This window comes from Stereum hirsutum (genome assembly GCF_000264905.1).
Source record: "Stereum hirsutum FP-91666 SS1 unplaced genomic scaffold STEHIscaffold_5, whole genome shotgun sequence".
Taxonomy (NCBI): Eukaryota; Fungi; Basidiomycota; class Agaricomycetes; order Russulales; family Stereaceae; genus Stereum; species Stereum hirsutum.
Window position 1 is genome coordinate 1773918 of NW_006763135.1, and position 19250 is coordinate 1793167.

The 19250-nt window shown below is 51.7% G+C and overlaps 7 protein-coding genes across 7 annotated transcripts; 2 read left to right on the forward strand and 5 right to left on the reverse strand.

Annotated features, from left to right (window-relative positions):
• Positions 1-211: 211 nt before the first annotated feature.
• STEHIDRAFT_77211 (DUF1479-domain-containing protein) lies at positions 212-3488 on the reverse strand. The gene is made up of 12 exons (XM_007302398.1): positions 3281-3488; positions 3017-3185; positions 2916-2952; positions 2738-2862; positions 2605-2661; positions 2395-2537; positions 2136-2319; positions 1922-2076; positions 1178-1852; positions 899-1122; positions 787-844; positions 212-731 (listed from the first exon to the last, which is right to left on the reverse strand). The coding sequence occupies exons 1-9, from the start codon at positions 3443-3445 to the stop codon at positions 1613-1615; spliced, it is 1275 nt and encodes a 424-aa protein (XP_007302460.1). The 5' UTR covers positions 3446-3488; the 3' UTR covers positions 212-731; positions 787-844; positions 899-1122; positions 1178-1612.
• A 371-nt stretch (positions 3489-3859) lies between these two features.
• On the reverse strand, positions 3860-4898 carry STEHIDRAFT_110082 (orotidine-5'-monophosphate decarboxylase; the record flags this gene model as incomplete). Its single annotated transcript, XM_007302883.1, has 2 exons — positions 3860-4596; positions 4712-4898. 2 exons carry the CDS (start codon positions 4896-4898, stop codon positions 3860-3862), a joined length of 924 nt encoding a protein of 307 aa, XP_007302945.1.
• Positions 4899-5052: 154 nt separating this feature from the next.
• On the forward strand, positions 5053-6978 carry STEHIDRAFT_120500 (uncharacterized protein). Its single transcript, XM_007302884.1, has 6 exons — positions 5053-5233; positions 5298-5477; positions 5549-5700; positions 5787-5979; positions 6053-6200; positions 6256-6978. The coding sequence occupies exons 2-6, from the start codon at positions 5370-5372 to the stop codon at positions 6945-6947; spliced, it is 1293 nt and encodes a 430-aa protein (XP_007302946.1). The 5' UTR covers positions 5053-5233; positions 5298-5369; the 3' UTR covers positions 6948-6978.
• A 124-nt stretch (positions 6979-7102) lies between these two features.
• On the forward strand, positions 7103-9595 carry STEHIDRAFT_95404 (uncharacterized protein; the record flags this gene model as incomplete). Its single annotated transcript, XM_007302885.1, has 2 exons — positions 7103-7392; positions 7445-9595. 2 exons carry the CDS (start codon positions 7103-7105, stop codon positions 8820-8822), a joined length of 1668 nt encoding a protein of 555 aa, XP_007302947.1. The 3' UTR covers positions 8823-9595.
• A 616-nt stretch (positions 9596-10211) lies between these two features.
• On the reverse strand, positions 10212-12963 carry STEHIDRAFT_95405 (MFS DHA1 sub-family). Its single transcript, XM_007302886.1, has 10 exons — positions 12681-12963; positions 12558-12610; positions 12371-12491; positions 12287-12311; positions 12115-12222; positions 11964-12047; positions 11818-11902; positions 11400-11754; positions 10823-11305; positions 10212-10596 (listed from the first exon to the last, which is right to left on the reverse strand). Exons 1-10 carry the CDS (start codon positions 12730-12732, stop codon positions 10490-10492), a joined length of 1473 nt encoding a protein of 490 aa, XP_007302948.1. The 5' UTR covers positions 12733-12963; the 3' UTR covers positions 10212-10489.
• Positions 12964-13180: 217 nt separating this feature from the next.
• STEHIDRAFT_146350 (tRNA pseudouridine synthase D) lies at positions 13181-16426 on the reverse strand. The gene is made up of 9 exons (XM_007302887.1): positions 16149-16426; positions 15423-16098; positions 15145-15340; positions 14720-15092; positions 14590-14669; positions 14258-14532; positions 14021-14198; positions 13740-13965; positions 13181-13682 (listed from the first exon to the last, which is right to left on the reverse strand). Exons 1-9 carry the CDS (start codon positions 16385-16387, stop codon positions 13262-13264), a joined length of 2664 nt encoding a protein of 887 aa, XP_007302949.1. The 5' UTR covers positions 16388-16426; the 3' UTR covers positions 13181-13261.
• Positions 16427-16682: 256 nt separating this feature from the next.
• STEHIDRAFT_167626 (uncharacterized protein) lies at positions 16683-19003 on the reverse strand (the record flags this gene model as incomplete). The annotated part of the gene is made up of 6 exons (XM_007302888.1): positions 16683-17213; positions 17278-17526; positions 17595-17787; positions 17848-18374; positions 18438-18902; positions 18983-19003. 6 exons carry the CDS (start codon positions 19001-19003, stop codon positions 16890-16892), a joined length of 1779 nt encoding a protein of 592 aa, XP_007302950.1. The 3' UTR covers positions 16683-16889.
• Between the last annotated feature and the right edge of the window lie 247 nt (positions 19004-19250).

The window sequence follows — 19250 nt, forward strand, 5'->3', positions numbered from 1 at the left end:
ACTTTGCTAGTATGCTCATGCAGAATACAGCCGTGTGCAGAATGTCTCCGCTACAGGCTCCACAGAATCTCATCGTATCCGTACAACCCTCACTCTCCAAGTAACCCGCGTCGAATTCTCTCCTTCCACAACAGCACCCTCGACAGAAACCACGTCAACCACCCCTCAAGTGCCCACAGCTTCACTACAGATTGCAGGGCGGGTAGCTGTGGAGAATCCGCATGTGAAGCTCGGTGCATTCCATACCCTCGACATTGAAGCCAACCGAGATGTTCGCATAGAGAAGCAAGAATGGGACAGCATATCTCTTGAACGCATCCAGGAAGCAAGCATTCCAGGCCGTGGTGCTGAGGTTGGCGCTATTGTGTGCGGCGAAGGCGTCGCTGCATTCTGTCTTCTCTCACAACACATGACCGTTGTTCGACAACGAATCGACGTACCGATCCCGAGGAAACGTACTGGGTCGGCAACCGCACACGAGAAAGGTCTGGCACGTTTCTATGACACTCTGTACCAAGCTTTCCTGCGACATATACCGTACGCAAACCCTTCGTTGCGTGCGATCGTTATTGCGAGTCCTGGCTGGGTTCGGGATGCGGTCTTTGATCATATAATGGCAGAGGCAGCACGGACTAGTAACAAGGCTTTGCTTGCGGCGAGGTCGAAGTTCGTGAGGGTACATGTCAATAGCCCCCATGTTCATAGTTTGGTCGAAGTACTCAAGAGTCCGGAGGTAAGCCATCCACATATACTTTTCTTCCAAAAACCGAATGCTCACTTCGAAACAGATCATATCTCAGCTGAAAGAGACGAAATTTGCGCGGGAAGGAATTATGTTGGACAGGTACGGTTTTTGATTTACTCTTTCCTATCGGCTATGTCTCACCTTTCTGCTCAGGTTTTTCAAGATGCTTGGCTCGGACGAACAGCGAGCATGGTATGGACCAGACCATGTCGCGCTTGCCATCGAACGAGGCGCTGTTGGTACCCTACTCATATCGGATGGACTCTTCCGAGCGAGCGATCCTACGGAGCGTAAGAAATATGTTTCGCTCGTTGAAGATGTCCGGGACAAGGGCGGAGAGGTCTTGATTTTCTCTAGCATGCACGAAAGCGGCCAACGTTAGTGTTCATTCTGTTTCTCTTGAGGTGCTTGACTCACCTCTCGCCCACTCAGAATTAAATCAAATTACCGGCATCGCTGCCATCCTCACTTTCCCCCTCGATGTGGAAGTTGTTGAGGCAGAAGAGCGTGAGGCGAAGGAAGAAGAAGCACGAAAGAAGCAAGAAGCAGAGATGGAGAGGAGTTGAAGTCTATCCATTGCAAAGGTTATTCAATCTGTGTATGAGTCGTCGACGCCTACTTGTAGAACACCACACACGCTGTATTCACTCCTGCGAATATGTATTCATCTCTATTAGAAGTTCTACCTCCCCGACGGCCGAAAGTTCTTGCCCAGCTTAAGCATGGCCCACAAAGGGTCATTACCTTGCAAAGAAAAAAAGCAGCATGATCCTACAAACATCGTACATCTAACGACCACTCTTACACCCCACATAAGAACCGCATTTCGAACACCGTTCGTCCCATTATTCCCGGGAAAACTGGGTCTCAGAACCCCATCGCCACTCTCCCTTCCTCGCACATAATATCTTCGGGCTTCCCAACACCCACATAATTCGCCTCCGGAGGCGACGCCGCGAAATCAGGAGGGGTGATCCCTTGAACGAACGCCTCCTTCTGTTTCTGAATGTAGGCTAAGTTCTGTGGCGTGGACGGGACGGCCGGGATATACATCACGGCGGAGTCACCGGGCCCATTATGATCTTTCTCGACGGCGTGCACGACGTCCTAATGATGAAGGAATAAAAGTAAGTCATAAGCTTCGATGAGGGGATTTCCGGGGAAGAGGAGACGCACAGAGTGCCAGAAGACAGTGTCTCCGGGGTTGACCTTGGGCACTGAGACCATGGTCTTCTCAAGCCTCATGTGCGGGTGCAACTCTGGACTAGGACGTGGGCCTGTGAAGCCCTGGTCTCGTGCATAGATTCCAGGGAAATCTGGGGTCGAGATGTCTATGCATTCTCATCGTCAGGAATTTCAGGCTTCTGATTAGGGAATAAAGCAGACGAACCGTATTCCCAGTTGTCAGCGCTGAGTGGATCATCGGAAACCGGCGTTGCCTTGGGACGGAAGAAAGGCCTGAGAATCATGTATGCGTTGGAGGCGATCACGTCTGGGAAGACTTGAAGCGTTCCTTCCTGAGGTCCAGTCTCGCTGATAGCCAGCCATCCTTGGAACGTGCGGAAGATGCTTGCCTGACGTTACAGTGGGTCTATTAGACACAGGCTGTACGGAAATAGTTGTATGTAATACGTAGGCGAGGAACTGACCTGGCCAGATCGACCGTAGATTGAGTGACGAGCCTTCATACGGCTGGACAGGTCGTAGGGATTGTGGTTTTTCCAATTGCCGTTGAGAATGTCGGCGAAGCATTTGCGGAAGGCTTCATCTTCCCATCTTTCAATGGCACCGCCTGATGCACCATACCGCATACACATCGATTGAGCGACATTGTAATGATCTGAGCTAAGGGCTCTTACCATCAACATGAGGAGGATGAAAAAGCCATGGGCCCGGGTGGCGAATACGAAAGCGGTCTGAGCAGGATGGGGAACCAAACACATGCGATGGCGTCATTAGTAGGCTACGTCTGGTGGTATAGAACATGCATACCCGCATAGGTGAGAGGAGTAGATAGTGTGACCCCATCGAGGCTGCCAGTATAGAGCTTGTTCAGCCACGCCGTCGCGGCTAACATGTTCGGGTGCGAACGAGCGAGGACTTGTTCTTTCGTCCAGCTGGGTTTCACTTGAGAACACATGACAGTATACTGGGCAATGTGACTACCTACTAGAGATGAAAGAACTGTTTGTCATTCTCCGGAAGACCTAGTTCAAAATCGTGAAGGTCAGTGCTCGTCTGTTGCGGAGAAACGTCGGAAGAACGGCGAACCTGGTACATCAGGATTGGCCTTAACAAAGTGCTCGAGAGAAGATTTCCAAGAGGCCGCCTCAGCATCATCTACCACATCGCGGATGACAACGGATCCCCGCTGTTTGATCAGGTCTATCTCCTCAGGCTTGAGTTTTCCCAGGTCCTCGAATCTGACTTGGGGAATGGTCTGATTTTTCAATGGATCAATAAGAAACCTGGCTTGTCTGTGGTAGAAGAGGGGTTTCGAGGAAGTGGGCGTGTCGTGTCGGTGTCTGTACTTACCTCCGAACCGGATTCGGCGACCTTGAGAGAGACGGCCTCGAGATGCTGAAGGATCTCGTTCCAGGCGGTGGTCACTCGGGCCTCAAAGTCAGGGTACGAGGAAGCGATTTCGTGTTTTAGGTCCACGAAACGAGCAGGCATGCGAGGATCGAGTTCCATAGACATTGCTGCAAACGAGCAATCAGTGAGCGTCTAGAGGGGGAAGGGGTGAGGGTAGGGTCTGTGCAGTTGATGAGAATTATTGCCTATAAATATTAGATTGCTTCGAACTTATCCTTAGGCCTCGGACCTCATGTCGAAAATGGGGCTGAGACTACGGATCCCCGCGGTAGACGTATCATGATCATGACCTCTCCAGTATTGTTCGAAGGTCAGGCGCGCATAGTCCGTGCCGAATGCTGGACATCGGATTGGAAGATAGGGGTTCACCGTAAGTAATTTCAGTTCAGCAATATCGAAGAACGCAGGGAAGGTAAGGTAGACCTTGAGTCAGAGTCTAGATTCTGAAAGCAGCCTGTCAATGAAATACACCATAATAAACACAGATTTTGCTTCACAACAACCATTTTACTTATTTCGTCAGGCCTGCTTGACCCTCTCCAGATATGCGTCCCACCCAGCCTTCCTATACCTCTCCGCCTGTTCCTGCACCTTCACCACATCCAGATTGTCCGCCTTCCCATATATGCCCCTACCCACGATAATCACGTCACATCCGGACTCAACGACAACCTGCCTCGGAGTCCTATACTGCTGTCCCATCGCATCACCCTTCACATCCAACCCCACACCGGGCGTCAGAACCAAGAAATCCTCCTCTTTCACTTCATCCGAAGAAAGTTCACCCTCCTTGAGGCCAACGCCGTTCATACGCCTCTGAGCGATGAATCCAATGACGAAGTCGCGGTGGGCACGGGCCATACGGACCGCTTCGTCGGTGTAGAAATCGCGTGCGAGACTTCCGGAGGTGGACATTTCGGCGAGGAGAAGAAGACCACGGCCGAGGGGTAGGCCGACGGAGGAGAGGCCGGAGATGGTGGAAGGGCCGGGGACGGGATGAGCATTGGTGATCTGAGACCAGGAGGCGATTTTGTGTACACCCGAAGAGTATTGAAGGGCTACGGTGTTGCCTGAGATTCGAGGTGGAGGGGTGGAGAGTGAAAAGAAGTCAGTTATGGAAAGTTGATTTAGAGAGAGCAAGGGGCTGGTCGTACCTATGTCGGCAAATTTGCGATCCTCAAAAATAAGGAAGTCATGCTTGCGACTGAGTTCGACCAACCGGTCAATGAGCGAGGTATCGAAATCCTCGATGATGTCTACATGAGTCTAGTCTTAAGCAGAACAAACACACCATCAGTACATACTCATTCATTCATTGTTACTCGTCACGTCGAACTGCGAAAAAAAGATGTAATGGGGAGGAAAAGATACGTGCCTTGACGAGACAAACATAGGGTCCACAGACATCGATCACGGCAAGAAAGTCAGAGGACTTGGAGACATCGACACTGACGCAGAGGTTCGATTGTTTTCGGACGATGGTCTCGAGGAGCTGCTTTGCCGCTGGATTGGTGAACTTCGAGGCGCGATGTTCGTATGTTTGCTTGTAGACACTCATGATGGGGGAACGAGAGAAGCAATTGAGATAAGATCGTGCCTTGGAGGGCCGATAAGATAGCATTTAAGAATCTTATCTATCCAGGTTAGGTACGTAGATCTCTTTCCTTCCTGTTTACTACAGTCAAGATTGAGTCAGTTAACGGCTTGTTCTCCGCGGTCATCGTCCACGTTGTCAAGCTCCCACTCTCTCAGTTTCTTCTGCCTATTCTCTTCTCTCAAAGCTCTCCGAGGAAGGTCAGTCTGCTAACCTGCGCTGATACTTTCAACATCTCAGGTTTCCCAGAAATATTCAAGACTCAGACTCAACGTCAACGCAACCGCTTCTTGTTCTTTGTACGCCACCCGCCATGATAATACTCAAAACCGCACATTGACCATCAGCTGCTTGCTCCTACAGTTTCCTTAAAACTCCTTTCTATATCTACACATATCGAAAAAATAAAAAATACACTTTTCTTGTACCAACGCAATGTCGTACTTTAACGATGATGATGACGGTGGGATGGTTTATGGCCAGGTGGACGATGCTACCTTGCAACAGGTAGAGGCCATCGTGAACGAGGATGTGGAGATGCTCGTCAGTCAATCTCTTCTCGCCCTTCGTTCCCGTGATTCAATCGTACTGATGTATATGTTCTCGCGTTATAGGCTCCTCCGGCGGATATGTTCTATCTCGTCCTAGATACGAACATCTTGATTCATTTCCTTGATACAATACAACAATTCGTCGCGGATGCAGAAGCGTTAAATCTACCCGTCATCGTTCTCATCCCCGGCGTCGTCGTCTCTGAACTCGACTGGTGAACCATCTCACTTTCGACCATCTCCGTCGGCTCAGTGGCTTTCAGTTCCTGCTCATCATTGTTGACCGCTTCTGTCATTCTAGGCAGAAAAACGCTCGTGGAGAGGAGAAGCGAGAGCAACTTGCCTGGGCTGCCCGTCGCGCTTCCACCTGGCTTTTAGAGAAAGTCAGGGGTAAAGATCCCAAGGACGCGCGTGAGAGGAGGTGGGTGAAGGGCCAGACCCATGAGGAGACGATGATGAACACGGGGAAGTGGAACATACGCGTTCCCGGTTACGTAGGTCCACTTTCGTCCATTGTCTTGGAAGATGAGAAGCTGAGTGTGGTGTCGGATTGTGCCCTCTGAACAGATGGAAGGAGCCTCGCGAGATCAAGTCAACGACGACTTAGTCCTTGACTGCTGCGACTATTATACGAGGATGATGTGCAATGGGTCTATCAGGAATGTGATTCTGTGCAGCCACGATACCAACATGTGTCTCATGGGGGCCAGTCGAGGTAGGCGAATATTTCAGCTTTTGGCCACGATTTCTGACATGAATTATCTCCATAGGATACACATTTGCTCGTCCTGAGGGACATTGGAGCAGTCGCAATATCGCCGATGTCATTTGGGGAGAAGATGTGTTGACACAGATGGGCATCTGGGAGTCATTCGACCAATATTCTACCAAGTTTGTCCGCCAAGCGGGCAGGAACAACATCCGGGTCGACTTGCCTCTCCCAGCCCCGGCTCACGACCCCGACGCCATGGACATTGACGAGACCGTACAAGACGTGGAGCCCACGAGCGCGTATCGGTCTACGGATCTCTTGAACGCGCTGCACGTCGAAGTTATCGACCATTTTACGGAGCGATTGCAAGAGCTCGTGCAACGTGTGGGAGGAACACAGATACCAGTCGAGAGGGTGTTTACGTCGATGCATGCTCCGTCATGGCAGAAGACGCTGCTGAAGTTCTGGACAGTGGGGGAGTGTATCAACTATCTCGTGAAGGAGAAGGGGTTAGTTAGAACCCCGCTAGTGGCGAAGCTGTACTCTTTCCTCCTCCGGCCGTACCAGAGGGACGAGCGGGGAGCTCGAACGGGACAGGACTGGCCTCGAGCGATGTGGAAAGACTGCGAGGACGCTCTACAGAGCATCGGGGAGAAATTCGAGGACGAGCCGATGCTGACGTCTGTGCAGCGACTAAGGCCGTACTCTGAGGAAATCTGGGGGAGACGCCAGCGGCCGGCGGGAATGTAGATGTACCTTTCTTTCGCACGAATATACCGACGTAAGCACGGTCCGAGGAAACCCTAGGATGGGTTTATGTGGATACGACCGAAAGCAGTAAGTTATAAGATTTCAGACGCGGCCTGCTTCGCGCAACAACAAGCCCTCCGTCCGTCCGCGCAGCCATGGCCTCCCGTCGCAGGACGTTCCAAATCATTCTCTCCATCCTCGCTCTCTTCCTGCTCGGCACCGTCGTCGTTCTCTCATCCATATCCTACTATTTATCTATCCCAGACGTAGCCTACATCACAGAGGACGAGCTCGATGCACCCTTCAACGAGCCCAAGTGGAACGCATCCGACCATGGAAAGGTAGAACGGATCCCGAAAATCCTTCACCAGACCTGGAAGTCAGAGACGCTCCCGCCGAAGTGGAAGGGCATCTCAGAGGAGTGCCGAGCGATGATGCCCGACTAGTATGTTTCATTTCACAGAGATATCACACTCGTGCTGACCCCAACGGTTTAGCGAGTACATGCTCTGGACGGACGCGAGCTCGCGCGAATTCATTGCAGAACAATACCCCTGGTTCTTGGATACCTTCGACTCTTACCCCTATCCCATCCAACGTGCAGATGCAATCCGCTACTTTATTCTTCACTACTATGGCGGCGTTTACCTCGACTTGGACATCGGTTGTCTCCGCCGTCTCGACCCTCTCCTCGTCTACCCTGTTATCCTTCCCCGCACCATCCCCGTCGGCGTCTCAAATGACCTCATGTTTGCCGAGAAAGGTCATCCCTTCATGGCACAGACCATCCACAACCTCGTTACCTTCAATCACAACTGGGTACTCAATTATCCCACCGTCATGTTCTCCACCGGTCCTATGTTCGTATCGGCACAGTACGGACTCTACACCGCCTCTCATCCCAATACCGACGAATATCCAGGCAGCGAAATCCGCATTCTTCCCAAGTCGCTCTACGGCAAGAACGCGAAGGCGGGCGAGGCTCCTCATTCGTTCTTCTCGCACTTCTATGGGAGCAGCTGGCACGCCGACGATGCTGCGTTCATCGGTTTCTTGGGCAAGTGGGGAAAGATCTTGATGTGGGTTGGTCTTGCCATCCTCATTATTGGAGTCTTGCGCATGTTCCTCATGTCGAGCAAGAAGAACAAGTATGGTGGTCTCAGCAGGAGGATGGGTGGAGCTTACGAGGTATTATTGCCCCGTTGGAACGAGCGGAATGGACGCTGGCGTCTCGACATAGGTTTCATCTCATTGCCCGGGCGCGTCACCCCTTCAGCGACCCCGAGCAGTCCAACATCCAGTACGAGCGACGACGAGGTGGCCTTACTCCCCCTTTCCATCGGCATGCGCCCATCATCGCCCGCACCATCAGAAGTCTCCACCGTCGATCAGAGTTACGGATCCTACAATCCAGCGTCTGGCATCGTCAGGAGGGTACGAGATGGCATCGCCTCTATCTTTGGAGCAGGATCAGAATCCTCCAGGTCCCGCTCTAGGACCTCCCGACGACGATCACGGCAGAGGGGCGTCCTCTTTTTCCTGCCCGCCTTTGCGACAGGCGGCGACATTTCCCTGTCAGCAGAAGAGGGTTCATCACGATACTCGCAAACCGCCCCTCTCGTCCCCTCCTTATCACGAAATAACTCCTATCCGGCGGACAAGCGCACATCACCGGATCATGCTGACGATGATATCGAGTCTGCACTTATGGGCGAAGACGCATCGTCGTCGTCCTCTGCGCCTCCTGCTGGTCTCCGTCTACCATCGTACGCCGAAGCTGCCGTATCGACATATAGGCCTCCGACGCCGGACGCAAGTAGTTCACGGAGACCATATTCTCACCAGAATGTGACGCCCTCGGGTTCATTATCGTAGTGGGCTCGCATCCTTGGTCGTAGGTTTTGGCAGTTAAAGGTGGAATACTTCATTTGGGCATCATGGGGAAATAGGATCATCGTTCAGGACAGTGGTTGAGTAGAAGCAGTAGCCGGACTTCAAGGACCCTGCTCTATTTAAGAAAGAAATTGGCCCGGCGCCGTATTGGAGCAGTGACAAGCTATCTTACCGTACGTACGCAACGCAACGCATCGTTATCGCTCCTTGAGAAATCGCGGTCTTTGTTTCCGTCTGCATCTGCACATCACATAGTTCATCAGAGTCGTCGAGCAGCACCAGAACCAAACAGAACTTTAACATTCATCCGCTCCTTGTTTCTTGTTTCCATCTCTAATCGTTTCTTGCAGCACTTATCTATCGCCAGCATAGAACAGACAGCATGAGACTTTCAACTATTTACAGCTTTCGCTTACAGCCTATCGTACTCCTTCCCGTTGCCTATTTTCCCTTCCTATTCTACACTTTCCCCTCTTGTTTTTCGTTCCAAGTCGCATGGCCCCTTCCAAGCACCTTTCCCCTATACATCATTGACCATTCTTCATCGGTTGCATGAGTGCGACGGCGCTCCGGATCCTAAGTGGGGCGCACACTTATACAGCTTTCCGTCCTTTCCCCCCGATTCATATTTGACGTTTCCGCCGGACCGTGGACAGCAATTCGCATTCACTCCCTCGCTGTCAATGGATCCGTACAGCCCCTGAACGGCACTACTTACGTTCATGTATTGAGTCATGTAGGAGCTCCTGTCAAAAATAAACACACACAAGGCCTGTGAAAGGCCCTGATACCCTTGTCATTTGGCTTTGACGATGCGCAGCTGGAGGCTCCAGCGGAGCGTAATGGTACAATTCCCTTCATCATGGACTCTAGTCCTGCCGATGCCGTGAACGTTCAAAGGCTCCTTTTGTTTGAATCGGGGCTGAACAGGAGAAGTGAACATTCGGACATGCATGGAACATGGAACAGCGGACTCGTGGACCCATTGACAGGCACGACATGAGTAGTTTCGTTTACAGTGTCCGCGCCACGAACCTCAAGGCAGCCCACTGCTTCTAGTGGTCGCTCAAAGCGCTGAAGAAGACATATCATGATCATGTATCACCGACGGCTTGCGCAAAGCTGCATTATCATGCCATAAGGGGCGGTGTTTGGATCACTGTGCAAGTGACGATGCCTTGTGTATTGCACGGCCCCTAGGGTGAATCGGTGCTAGCTCATGATGAGATTCTGTGGCTGAGTGCGATGGACAGATGGATCTATCGTGGGCCACGTACATTTGACGTGTCTTCGGGTTGTCTTCGGGCGTGATGCAAAAGTAGGAGACGCTGAAAGACTTAAGACGGTGTGAGAGAGTATCGAGAACTGGGAGCGGTGTATGCAGATTTAGATTGCCTGCAAAATCAATGTACATCATAAATATAGACGCCCCGAGAATAAAGAACGAGAACGCAAGGGCATGGACCGAGGGCTTCCGACGGACTGATGTCCCTCAAGCCACCCACTGTAAACCGGGCATCTTCCACTTCACTTCACTTCACTTCTACTCCGAGGTTGCACGCCCCCCGCATCGAACTCGATCGCACTGCTATATTACCGGCTACAAGCCTCGAGTGCTTACAATCCACGCCAGGAACGAGAGGAACTGATCATAATGACGCCGCCAACTTGCGCATGTTTATCGATAGGGCGAACATCAACGCCGCGCTGAGTGTATATGTCGTCGAGGGGCCGAAGGTCCAGTACGAGGCGCAGGCTGTAGAACAGGACCAGAACCGGTCGATGTTGGCCGGAGCGCAGCACGGTTGAAGAGGGGAAGGAACCGGAACGTCATGAGTATAATCCATGGATGGATAGCGGCAGGAATAACGGGAGGAAATCGGAGTGAAACGACAGGGTAGGAGCGTGATGTGATAGAGTGGGTAACGTAGGTTGATGGCCATATTATACAAGCAAGATGGAAGGAAGGAAATACGACATACCGAGCAAGGGTCCAATCGCACGGCCAAGTTGCCCTGATGACCTGAACTGTCCCAAGGCTTTTCCCTTCGCAAGTTCGGGATGTGTTGGTTCTTCAACCTTCTCCTTGATTGACTTTCCCTGGGCCTTCCCGTGCGACTTTCCATTCCCGTTCGCAGCGGCAGCTCCTTCAGCTGGCCCGCCTTCGTCACATTGTAACGATGCGTGTGCGGTTAGTGAATTGACCACAGTGGCGGATGTGAACGCCATACAGACGGCCGCTGCTTGGAGGAGCCGGAATGCGACTGTGGGATGAGTAGAAGTGAATTGTGGGAGGAAGGCGAGGCAAACGAGTCCCACGGCGCAGGAGGAGACACCACGGCGGGCCATATTAAGTTCGCCGACTTTGGAGAGAGCACGACGGACGTATCCGCCTTGGAGAAGTGCACTGACGATACCGATGGATCCTATGAGCTTTCCGTTTTGTGTGTTGTTCCAGTCGAATACTATACGAACGGAGACAAATAATGTTGTCAACACGGAAATCAGGGCGTATGGCACGAATGTGTGGCATTGATAAAAATACGCGCAAAGACTCACGGTCGAAGGTCAGGAACGTGAGTGTGAACTCAACTCCGGAAAAGAGGCCCAAGAATAAGAAATGCATTTTGCGAAGAGACTTCAGCAAACTCAATCTCTTCTCCACCGTCGTCGCACGGGAGGTCTTGAGAGCGTGGCCATTGGCAGCCGGCTTTGTGTCCTCGAGATCATCCAGATCCACTGCGGGGCCCTTTCCTCGAGTCTCCGGCAGAGCGATATGAAGGAAGGCTGTCTCAGCCAGAAGGAGGACGAGTGTCAGAATGGCTGGTGCGGCATAGACATTGAGTTCGATTCCTAGTGAGGATCCGAGCTCGACCGGTCGGGAGGCAAAGTAGGCGCCAATGGGTGGCCCAATCTGGAAGGCGAACATGACGTTCAGTCGAGATTCAGGTCAAAATGAAAGCCAGCCGGTACATACACAGAAGCAAATGGCAAAGGCAATGCCCACATGTGCCAGGGCTTTTCCTCGGTTGGCGGGGGTTGTGATGTCGGAAAGAATGGCGCTATAATAATACACCCTCAGCAATTTATCCAACTCGCGAAATGCACGAGTAGAGAACGAACATAGCAAGCTGGACGTTCCCTTCGCTCAAACCACCAATTACTCGCGACAACATGTAGGAAGCAAATGTCGTACTCTTGATCCATCTATTTCAGAGGCATTAAAAAACAACTCTTCCGGATACAGACTGAGACAAGAGGGATGAACACGTACACCAGAGCAGATAGTATATTACCGATCATGGTGATGAGCAGGATTCGTTTTCGGCCATATGTATCAGAAAGTGATCCAATGTACGGAGAGACGAAGAATTGGAGTGTGCTGAAGAATAAAGTGCAAGCTGAGTATGCAGGATGAACAAAGGCTGAGTTCGAGGTATGCTCACGAGAAGACGGATCCCATGAGACCGCCTATATAGATCCTAGTGGTAAGATGGAGAACATAGAGCAAGAGAGGTAAGAGAACATACCCAACAAAACTACATCCCATCTTTGGGGGTTGCCACTCGCTTTGGCGAAGAAGTATCCCCTAATGGCCGACACGAATCCTAACGTTCGTGATAGAAACCCGGTAGGGTCTGAAGACTCCCTCTAGTCATGTGCGCAGAAAGGTCAGACTACTGAGCGCCTTACAAGATCGTCGAACAAAAGACATGCCTGGGTGTACCACTCGATGATCCGAGGAAAGAGGGGCAATGGAATGGTGAAAGCTGGTTCGTTGAAGACAATAGTTCTGTGCGTCAGTGTTTACACGATGTGCCAGTTCATGAAGACTCGCACCGAACAAATCCAAAACCAGCGACAGAAATACGATGTGCTCGATTTTGGCCATCGTGCTAGCTGTTTAACAAACAAGTTGGACGAGCGGGATGGAAATATGGGCGCTTATGGACCTGCTCGTAGTGGGGATTATGCCAAACCGGTAGGCCTAAAGAGCGCTATGTATTGAGTCCTGGTATAGAGAATATAGATTAAGGATTGCTGGGTCGTCGTCCGTGAGCCAGCCGAGACGCGGTGAAGGGAACGGTTATAAGAAGAGTTCGAATAAAACATATTTCCGTGCGCAGACGAGTCGACAACAGCGTTTGTCGGTCTGTGCCAGTTGATTCCGACGGTTTGGCGAAGTGTTCATCTGGTGTGCACCATGGGTACTTTCGGCTCACGGTGGGTTTACACTGCTTTCTCAGGCTACGCGGCCAACCAGTCACCATCGTAGGAATGCGTACTCCTCGCACGCTTGCTTAGTGTGCGCACAGGACAGTATGGACACAATCTCAGGCGGCAACACCAACGTCGTGTTCAAACAGTACAGACGACGTGGCCACAACGTACATCTCCGCACAAGGAACGTACAAGATTTCTTATGCCTCGTCAGCTTCGCCCACAAGCTCAGCCTCTCCCACAGGCTCGGTTTCAACCGCATCCACGCTATCCACCACCATACTCTCATCAGCACCGGTACCAGCGCCACCTTCACCGCTGCCTCTAAATTGCTGATCTTGCGAGGCCTGTGTCAGTGCTGTCTGGAAGTGCGAGCTCGTCTCGGTCTTGGTGACCTCTCGAAGGGCCATAGTGGCGTATGCGGCCGTACCGAGCGTAAGTCTGATCTGAAGTGCGACGAATTTACCGTCCGGAACGATTGCAGGTGCGTCGTACCCGAGCAACTGGTCTTCATCTGACTGAGCCAGAGGGACGTCAGGGTCCGTGTATCGCAAGACAGACCACGAGAGCTCTTTTGGTAGGTGTAGGATTTTGCGATATGAGCCACTCAAGCTGTATTCCCTAAATACGCGAGGTAGGGGTGAGATTCATTTGCGGGAGAGGACAATATAGACTCACTTTTGACGGCGATGGAAGTTATCAGGATCGAGGCCATCCTTGCGCAGATACTCCTTGTACTTCTCGCCCAGTTCTCCACCGGGGAATGCTACGTCTTTACCAGGAAGAGGCATGACGATGTCGAAAATTGTGTACTTGTCGACGTCCTCTGCAGTAAGGACCTTGACCTTCGGGGCCTGCCAGGGTTTCCGATTCCTCCTTCCGCCCCTGGAGGGACCGTCATCGGCTGAGAGAACAGGTCAGTATTATGCTAGACAATATACTTTAGGAATGACGTGTACCATCCGCTTCGCCGTCTGAGCCAGCATCTATGTTAGATTCCTGAGGGGTATCGTCCATTACTAAGTCACCAGGAACTGGCTTGTCCGCTCCATACGTCCGCATACGCTCGGAGACGATCGCATTCCAGACGTACGACTGGTACGCATGAACATACATCAATCTCAAATTCCGAGGGATCTTCAAAGATAGCTCGGTCAACATGCGACCCAATGAGAATGGACGTGGTCGAAACATACCGTGGACAATGCTCCAAATGCATTACGAGTCTCACCATTCTGCTTTTTATAGCTCTCGAGGATACAGCGCTCAGCGACAACACGGCGAGGCATAAGTTCCAAAGCACGATCGAGGTCCTTGTCTTCTAGCCAAGCACGCCGAGCTTCCACGACCTCGGGATGTTCGCCAGGCCTGTTCCGCAGAATGAGAGAGACCGCACGGTGCCAGTCTTCTAGTAAGAGGGCGAGTCCGATTGAGTGGGTAGGGATCGATGCAGTACCAAATCGTTGCATGCCTGTAAAACGACGAGTTGTAAGTAGTCATAAGAGCCTTGAACTTTGAACGGGCACACCATAGTAGTTAATGAAACCATGGTCCTTGATAGAGTTCATGGCTTTGTCCAGAGTATCCATAGAGTCCACCTGTACATTTCTGCCTGGATATCAGTATCTTCCCGCTCAAAGACTTGATGAATCTCTTACCTCAAGGTGATAACGAATGCATTCCCTTTCAACATGCCCAAGTCCAACGCGGCCTTTCTGTAGTTGAAATCAGCGATGCGAACACCGCGCTCACCGCGTTCCTTCACTGCATCTTCTGCGGATTTTCGACCGGGCACGCCGTTCGCGAGTTTCCATACATCCTCCACTGTTTTGGCGCCACGGCGTAAAGCTACGCGCTGAACCGTCACGCCACGCTTGTCTTTCGTACCAGCAGTCGAGAGATCCTTTGTGGTGACATGCAGAGTACGAGCGAGGTACGCAAGTGCGTCTTGGGTGTCGCGGTTCGTCTTCTGGAGTGTGAAATGTATGTAGGGAGGGTAGTTCCCGCGTGCGGGTCGGTCACCCTTACTACCTACGAAAGTCAGAAAGAACACCAACTATCGGCAGTAGACGAGACTGCTCACCTCTGTCGCCACCGCCACGTCCACCACCGCGTCCACCGCCTCTGCCTCCACCCCGTTTAGACCATTTGACAACAATCCTCGATCCTTCATCATCAGCAGCAGGAGCAGATGTATCTGTCTCGCTATCGAGTTTGCCGCCGAAAAGCTCCCTCACGGCTTGATGGAACTCGGTTCGCTTGCTTTTTGATGCAATGGGCTGAATGAGACGAACAAGGAGGTGGAGATTGAGAAATTAGATTAAAATGAAAGAAAGGATGGGTGTCTAAGAGAATACAGACATCGGACACGACTTTTCGATGGTCTGCTCTCCCACCAGGCCTGCCACCGTTTCCCCCACCTCGTCCGCCCCTTCCACCCCTTCCACCCCTTCCGCCCCTATCTCTACCCCTCCCCCGGCCTTTGCCCTTCTCCTCTTTCGCGGGACTTTCCTTGACCTCTTCTTTGACTGTATCCTCAGTAGCAGCATTTCCATCAGCGCTCTCCCCTTCAGCCAGCTTCGAAGGCGCACGGCCGCCCCAGCCGGCGTCGGGAACAAAAGGTGGCTCAGGACCTTCCAAAAACATCTGCTTGAGTTGTGCTAGTTTCTCTTCAGACATGAAGGAAGAAAGTCGTTCTGTGAATGATTCCGGCCATGGTTCAGCAGGGGTGGCAGCTATGGCGGGGGTAGTGGCAGGAGCCTCGATGGATTCGGAAGGTAGGGTAACAGGAGCTGACTCCGAAGGCGCAGTGGCGTCGGCGGGCTCAGACACTAGAGCTGAAGAAGAGGCAGGAATATCAACTTTTTCTGGAGCCGCAGCCGGTTCAGCAGGGACAGCTTCGGTGTTGGGAGGTTCAGATGTAGCTGCCTCTTCCGAAGGTTTAGCGTTCTTCCCTGCAGACGTGGGCATCTCTAACGATTTGATGTGTACGACATTGTGGTCGAGGTCGACCTCATACACAAGAAAGTCTGTGAATCTGCATTGACGTTAGTCCAGCATCCAAGGTACTAGGAAGCCATGACACACCTCTGCTTGATGATGCCCTCAATTTTCGGGACATCCTTTGCGATGTACTCCGAGATGCCGACATCGGTCTCCATGATCTTTAGCATTGTCGCATCTTCCGAAGTAGCTGGTGGAGCTGTGCCAAGCAAGATATGGCTAGGGGGTAGTAGACTCTCAGTTTTTACTTGAGCTTTTTGGCCGTCGGAGGGTAGACTGGACGAAGCCTGAGTAGATGCAACTAGCTCCGTTTCGGTCACCATGGTCACGTCGGGAGTATCATCGAGTTTGACACGCTTCGCAGAGGGAGTAGGGTCGTGCTCGTCGGTGACATCGCGTTCGCGGACGCGAGGAGAGGTCGACATGAGAGTTTGAGTAGAGGTTGGGCTTTCTTGATTTTAGTGAATCGTCGCGATAAGATTCTCATAATCTAATCTCCCTGATCATGTTTGGCCACAAAGCAACCACAAAGTGGCGTGTATTTACTTCGTTCTTGAGGAAATCTCGAAAGAAAGTCGGACGATTGAAACGAAGAGCAAAGCTGCTCAAATTATGTGTGAGTGAGATATCGAGGCACCGAAACTGAACTACAATAGAGATATAATGATAATGTGTGCGTAACTGTATCCGCCTGGTCGTCGTACAACACCTCGCTGAGCGTACAATCCTCCCGTCTAAAAAGATGCGAACATGCACACCATAAAGCCAATATGCACACACAACCATCAGCCGACCGGCCTCGACGACGTGAGCCCTCCACCGAACCTATACCGAGACTGAAATCACAATCTTCTTCGACGGCGGGGGACCATCACCCCCTACTCCAGCGTTCCCACTCGTACCAACAGCACCATCGACACTGCTAATCTTTCGCTTCATGCCACCCGACCCCTTCGGTGAATCTGACTTCAGACGCGCAGGCACAGACGCCATTGATGATCTCGGAGGCGTCATACGCGACAAAGGCGCAGATGAAACCTCAGGTGTGACCGACCGACTCGGAGAATTGTTCGCGAACCCAAGGCGTAATTTAGCGGTGAGTGCGGTAGTTGAAGACAAAGCTTCAGCGCGACAGGTTGCATGGTATATCTGCAAAGAGAAGATCATATCAATACACCGGATGTGAAAGGGGGGAATGGCTAGGGAGACATACCCTTCCATCGACGTCGACGGCATTCTTCCACACCCACTCCTCCTCATCCTCCTGGAACTCCGACTTCAAAATTTCCTTACAGATTGGACAATCTACAGTCTTAGCCTCATCTCCGGGTGGAACGACAACAGATTGAGCACGCAGCTCTGCTTCTCGTTTCGCAGCGTCAGCTGTTGCCGCTGATTTGATATTCGATGGTCTCCATGGGCCTGCGGAGCTCTTGCCTTTGCCATTATTCTGAATCCAATCCTATGGGCACAAAAGGGTGACAGATCAGCTGGAGTGTAATGATGATGAAAGATAGCGTAGAAACGCACTTCGAGAGCGACAAACCAACTGCGACTATGGCCGCGACCAACGCTCTCATTAGCCTTACGGTTCTGCTTAAAATGCATGTCAAGATGTTCTTGCATGTTCTTTTTACCCATCACAGAATCCGCAAATCTGACGCCACACTGTTTACATTGAACAGGCAAACGACCATAAACATAAGAAATATCTGGACGACGTCTAAGGTGTGCGCGGTAGTCAGCGATGCTGCTAGAGAAAATCCAGAAGATGAGGACGTACCTATTTATGTCCGTAGAGTTGAGCTTGATACCCTGAGATAATATGGCATCCCTGTATACTCTGTCCTGCTCGCGACCGGAATCAACGCGATTGTTGACTTTGACATCCGTGATAGCTTCTTTGACATGCTCGGGCGTAACGGACTTTGATCCTGTTGAGGTACTACCGGGCGCGGAGACGACACCCGCTTTGATTAGAGTGTTGACGAGGCTGGTGATAGTGGGGATTGAAGGGACAGAAGCACTGGTGACGGTGGGCGGCGGCATTTGAGGTCCAGAGGGCGATGATCCTTCGAAGAACTCGGGAGACGAGGAAGACTGCTCTGACTGGGGCTGAGAGAGGACCGAAGGAGTAGAATGCTGACCAGAGGCCGCCTGGAGATGTACAGACGACGAAGATGTGTACTCATCAGCTGGGGCGGGTGTCACGGAGGACTGCGCTGATGAAGGTCGACTCATTGAACGAAGCTGAGTGAGAATTTGGCGAAGCTCTTCCTGGGAAACACCAGATTGCACTACAGCACGAAGCTAGGATAATTACCTTCGTCAATGTCGAGCCATAGTATTAAAAAGATGGGACATAAGACGAACCTGCTGAAGGACACTAGTATGATTTTGTGCCTGGCTGTCGTACGGATTGACATGTAGTGCATGATTCATTTGACCGAGAGCGACCTCAATCTCACTGATCACTTGAGACGGGGAGATGATGGTCACCGCCGCATTGAAAGAACTCTGATGCGGAGCCTTTGAACGGCGAGCGGACGTCGAATGGCGAGAGCTACGTACTTCGCCGCTCGATCCCGAGCCCCAGATAGTACGTTCGATAGCGAGCTGAGGACCGATACCAAAGAGTTCGCGCCTAGACGGAGAACCTGTGCGCCAAGTCAGGAGCATCTCCTCCATCTTACCGCGCGTATTCGGGTCAACTGAATCATAGCTCTCCAGAAAGAGAGAGGTAATAACAGAGGCGAACAGACGAGCGTAGGGTTCGTTGACGTTCTTCGAGATGGCGTCAAGGAGATACCACGCTGGAAGCTTCACCCAAGGTGGCACCTATGAATGCCACGATAATTTGAGTCAGTCATATATGGTCAATGCGAGTCGGATCAAGGGCCTTTGCTGCTCAACGACACAGGACACAGGTGCCAGTCCATGATCCGAGCTCACAGCGAAGAAACAAACTCATGAAAAGATAAAGAATCAGAAAAACTTACTCGCCGAATATGCTGCTCAACACATTGAACAACGATATCTGCATAACGCGAATAATCCTGGGCAATGGTTGAGAGAGACTGGATGATAGGTCTTGAGTTGACCGTTAACTCAGTCAGGCGTCCCGAGAAATCTTGGCGAAAAGCGTGTGGATTTAAAAGATATGTTGGTTGGACGGAGGGCACAGAG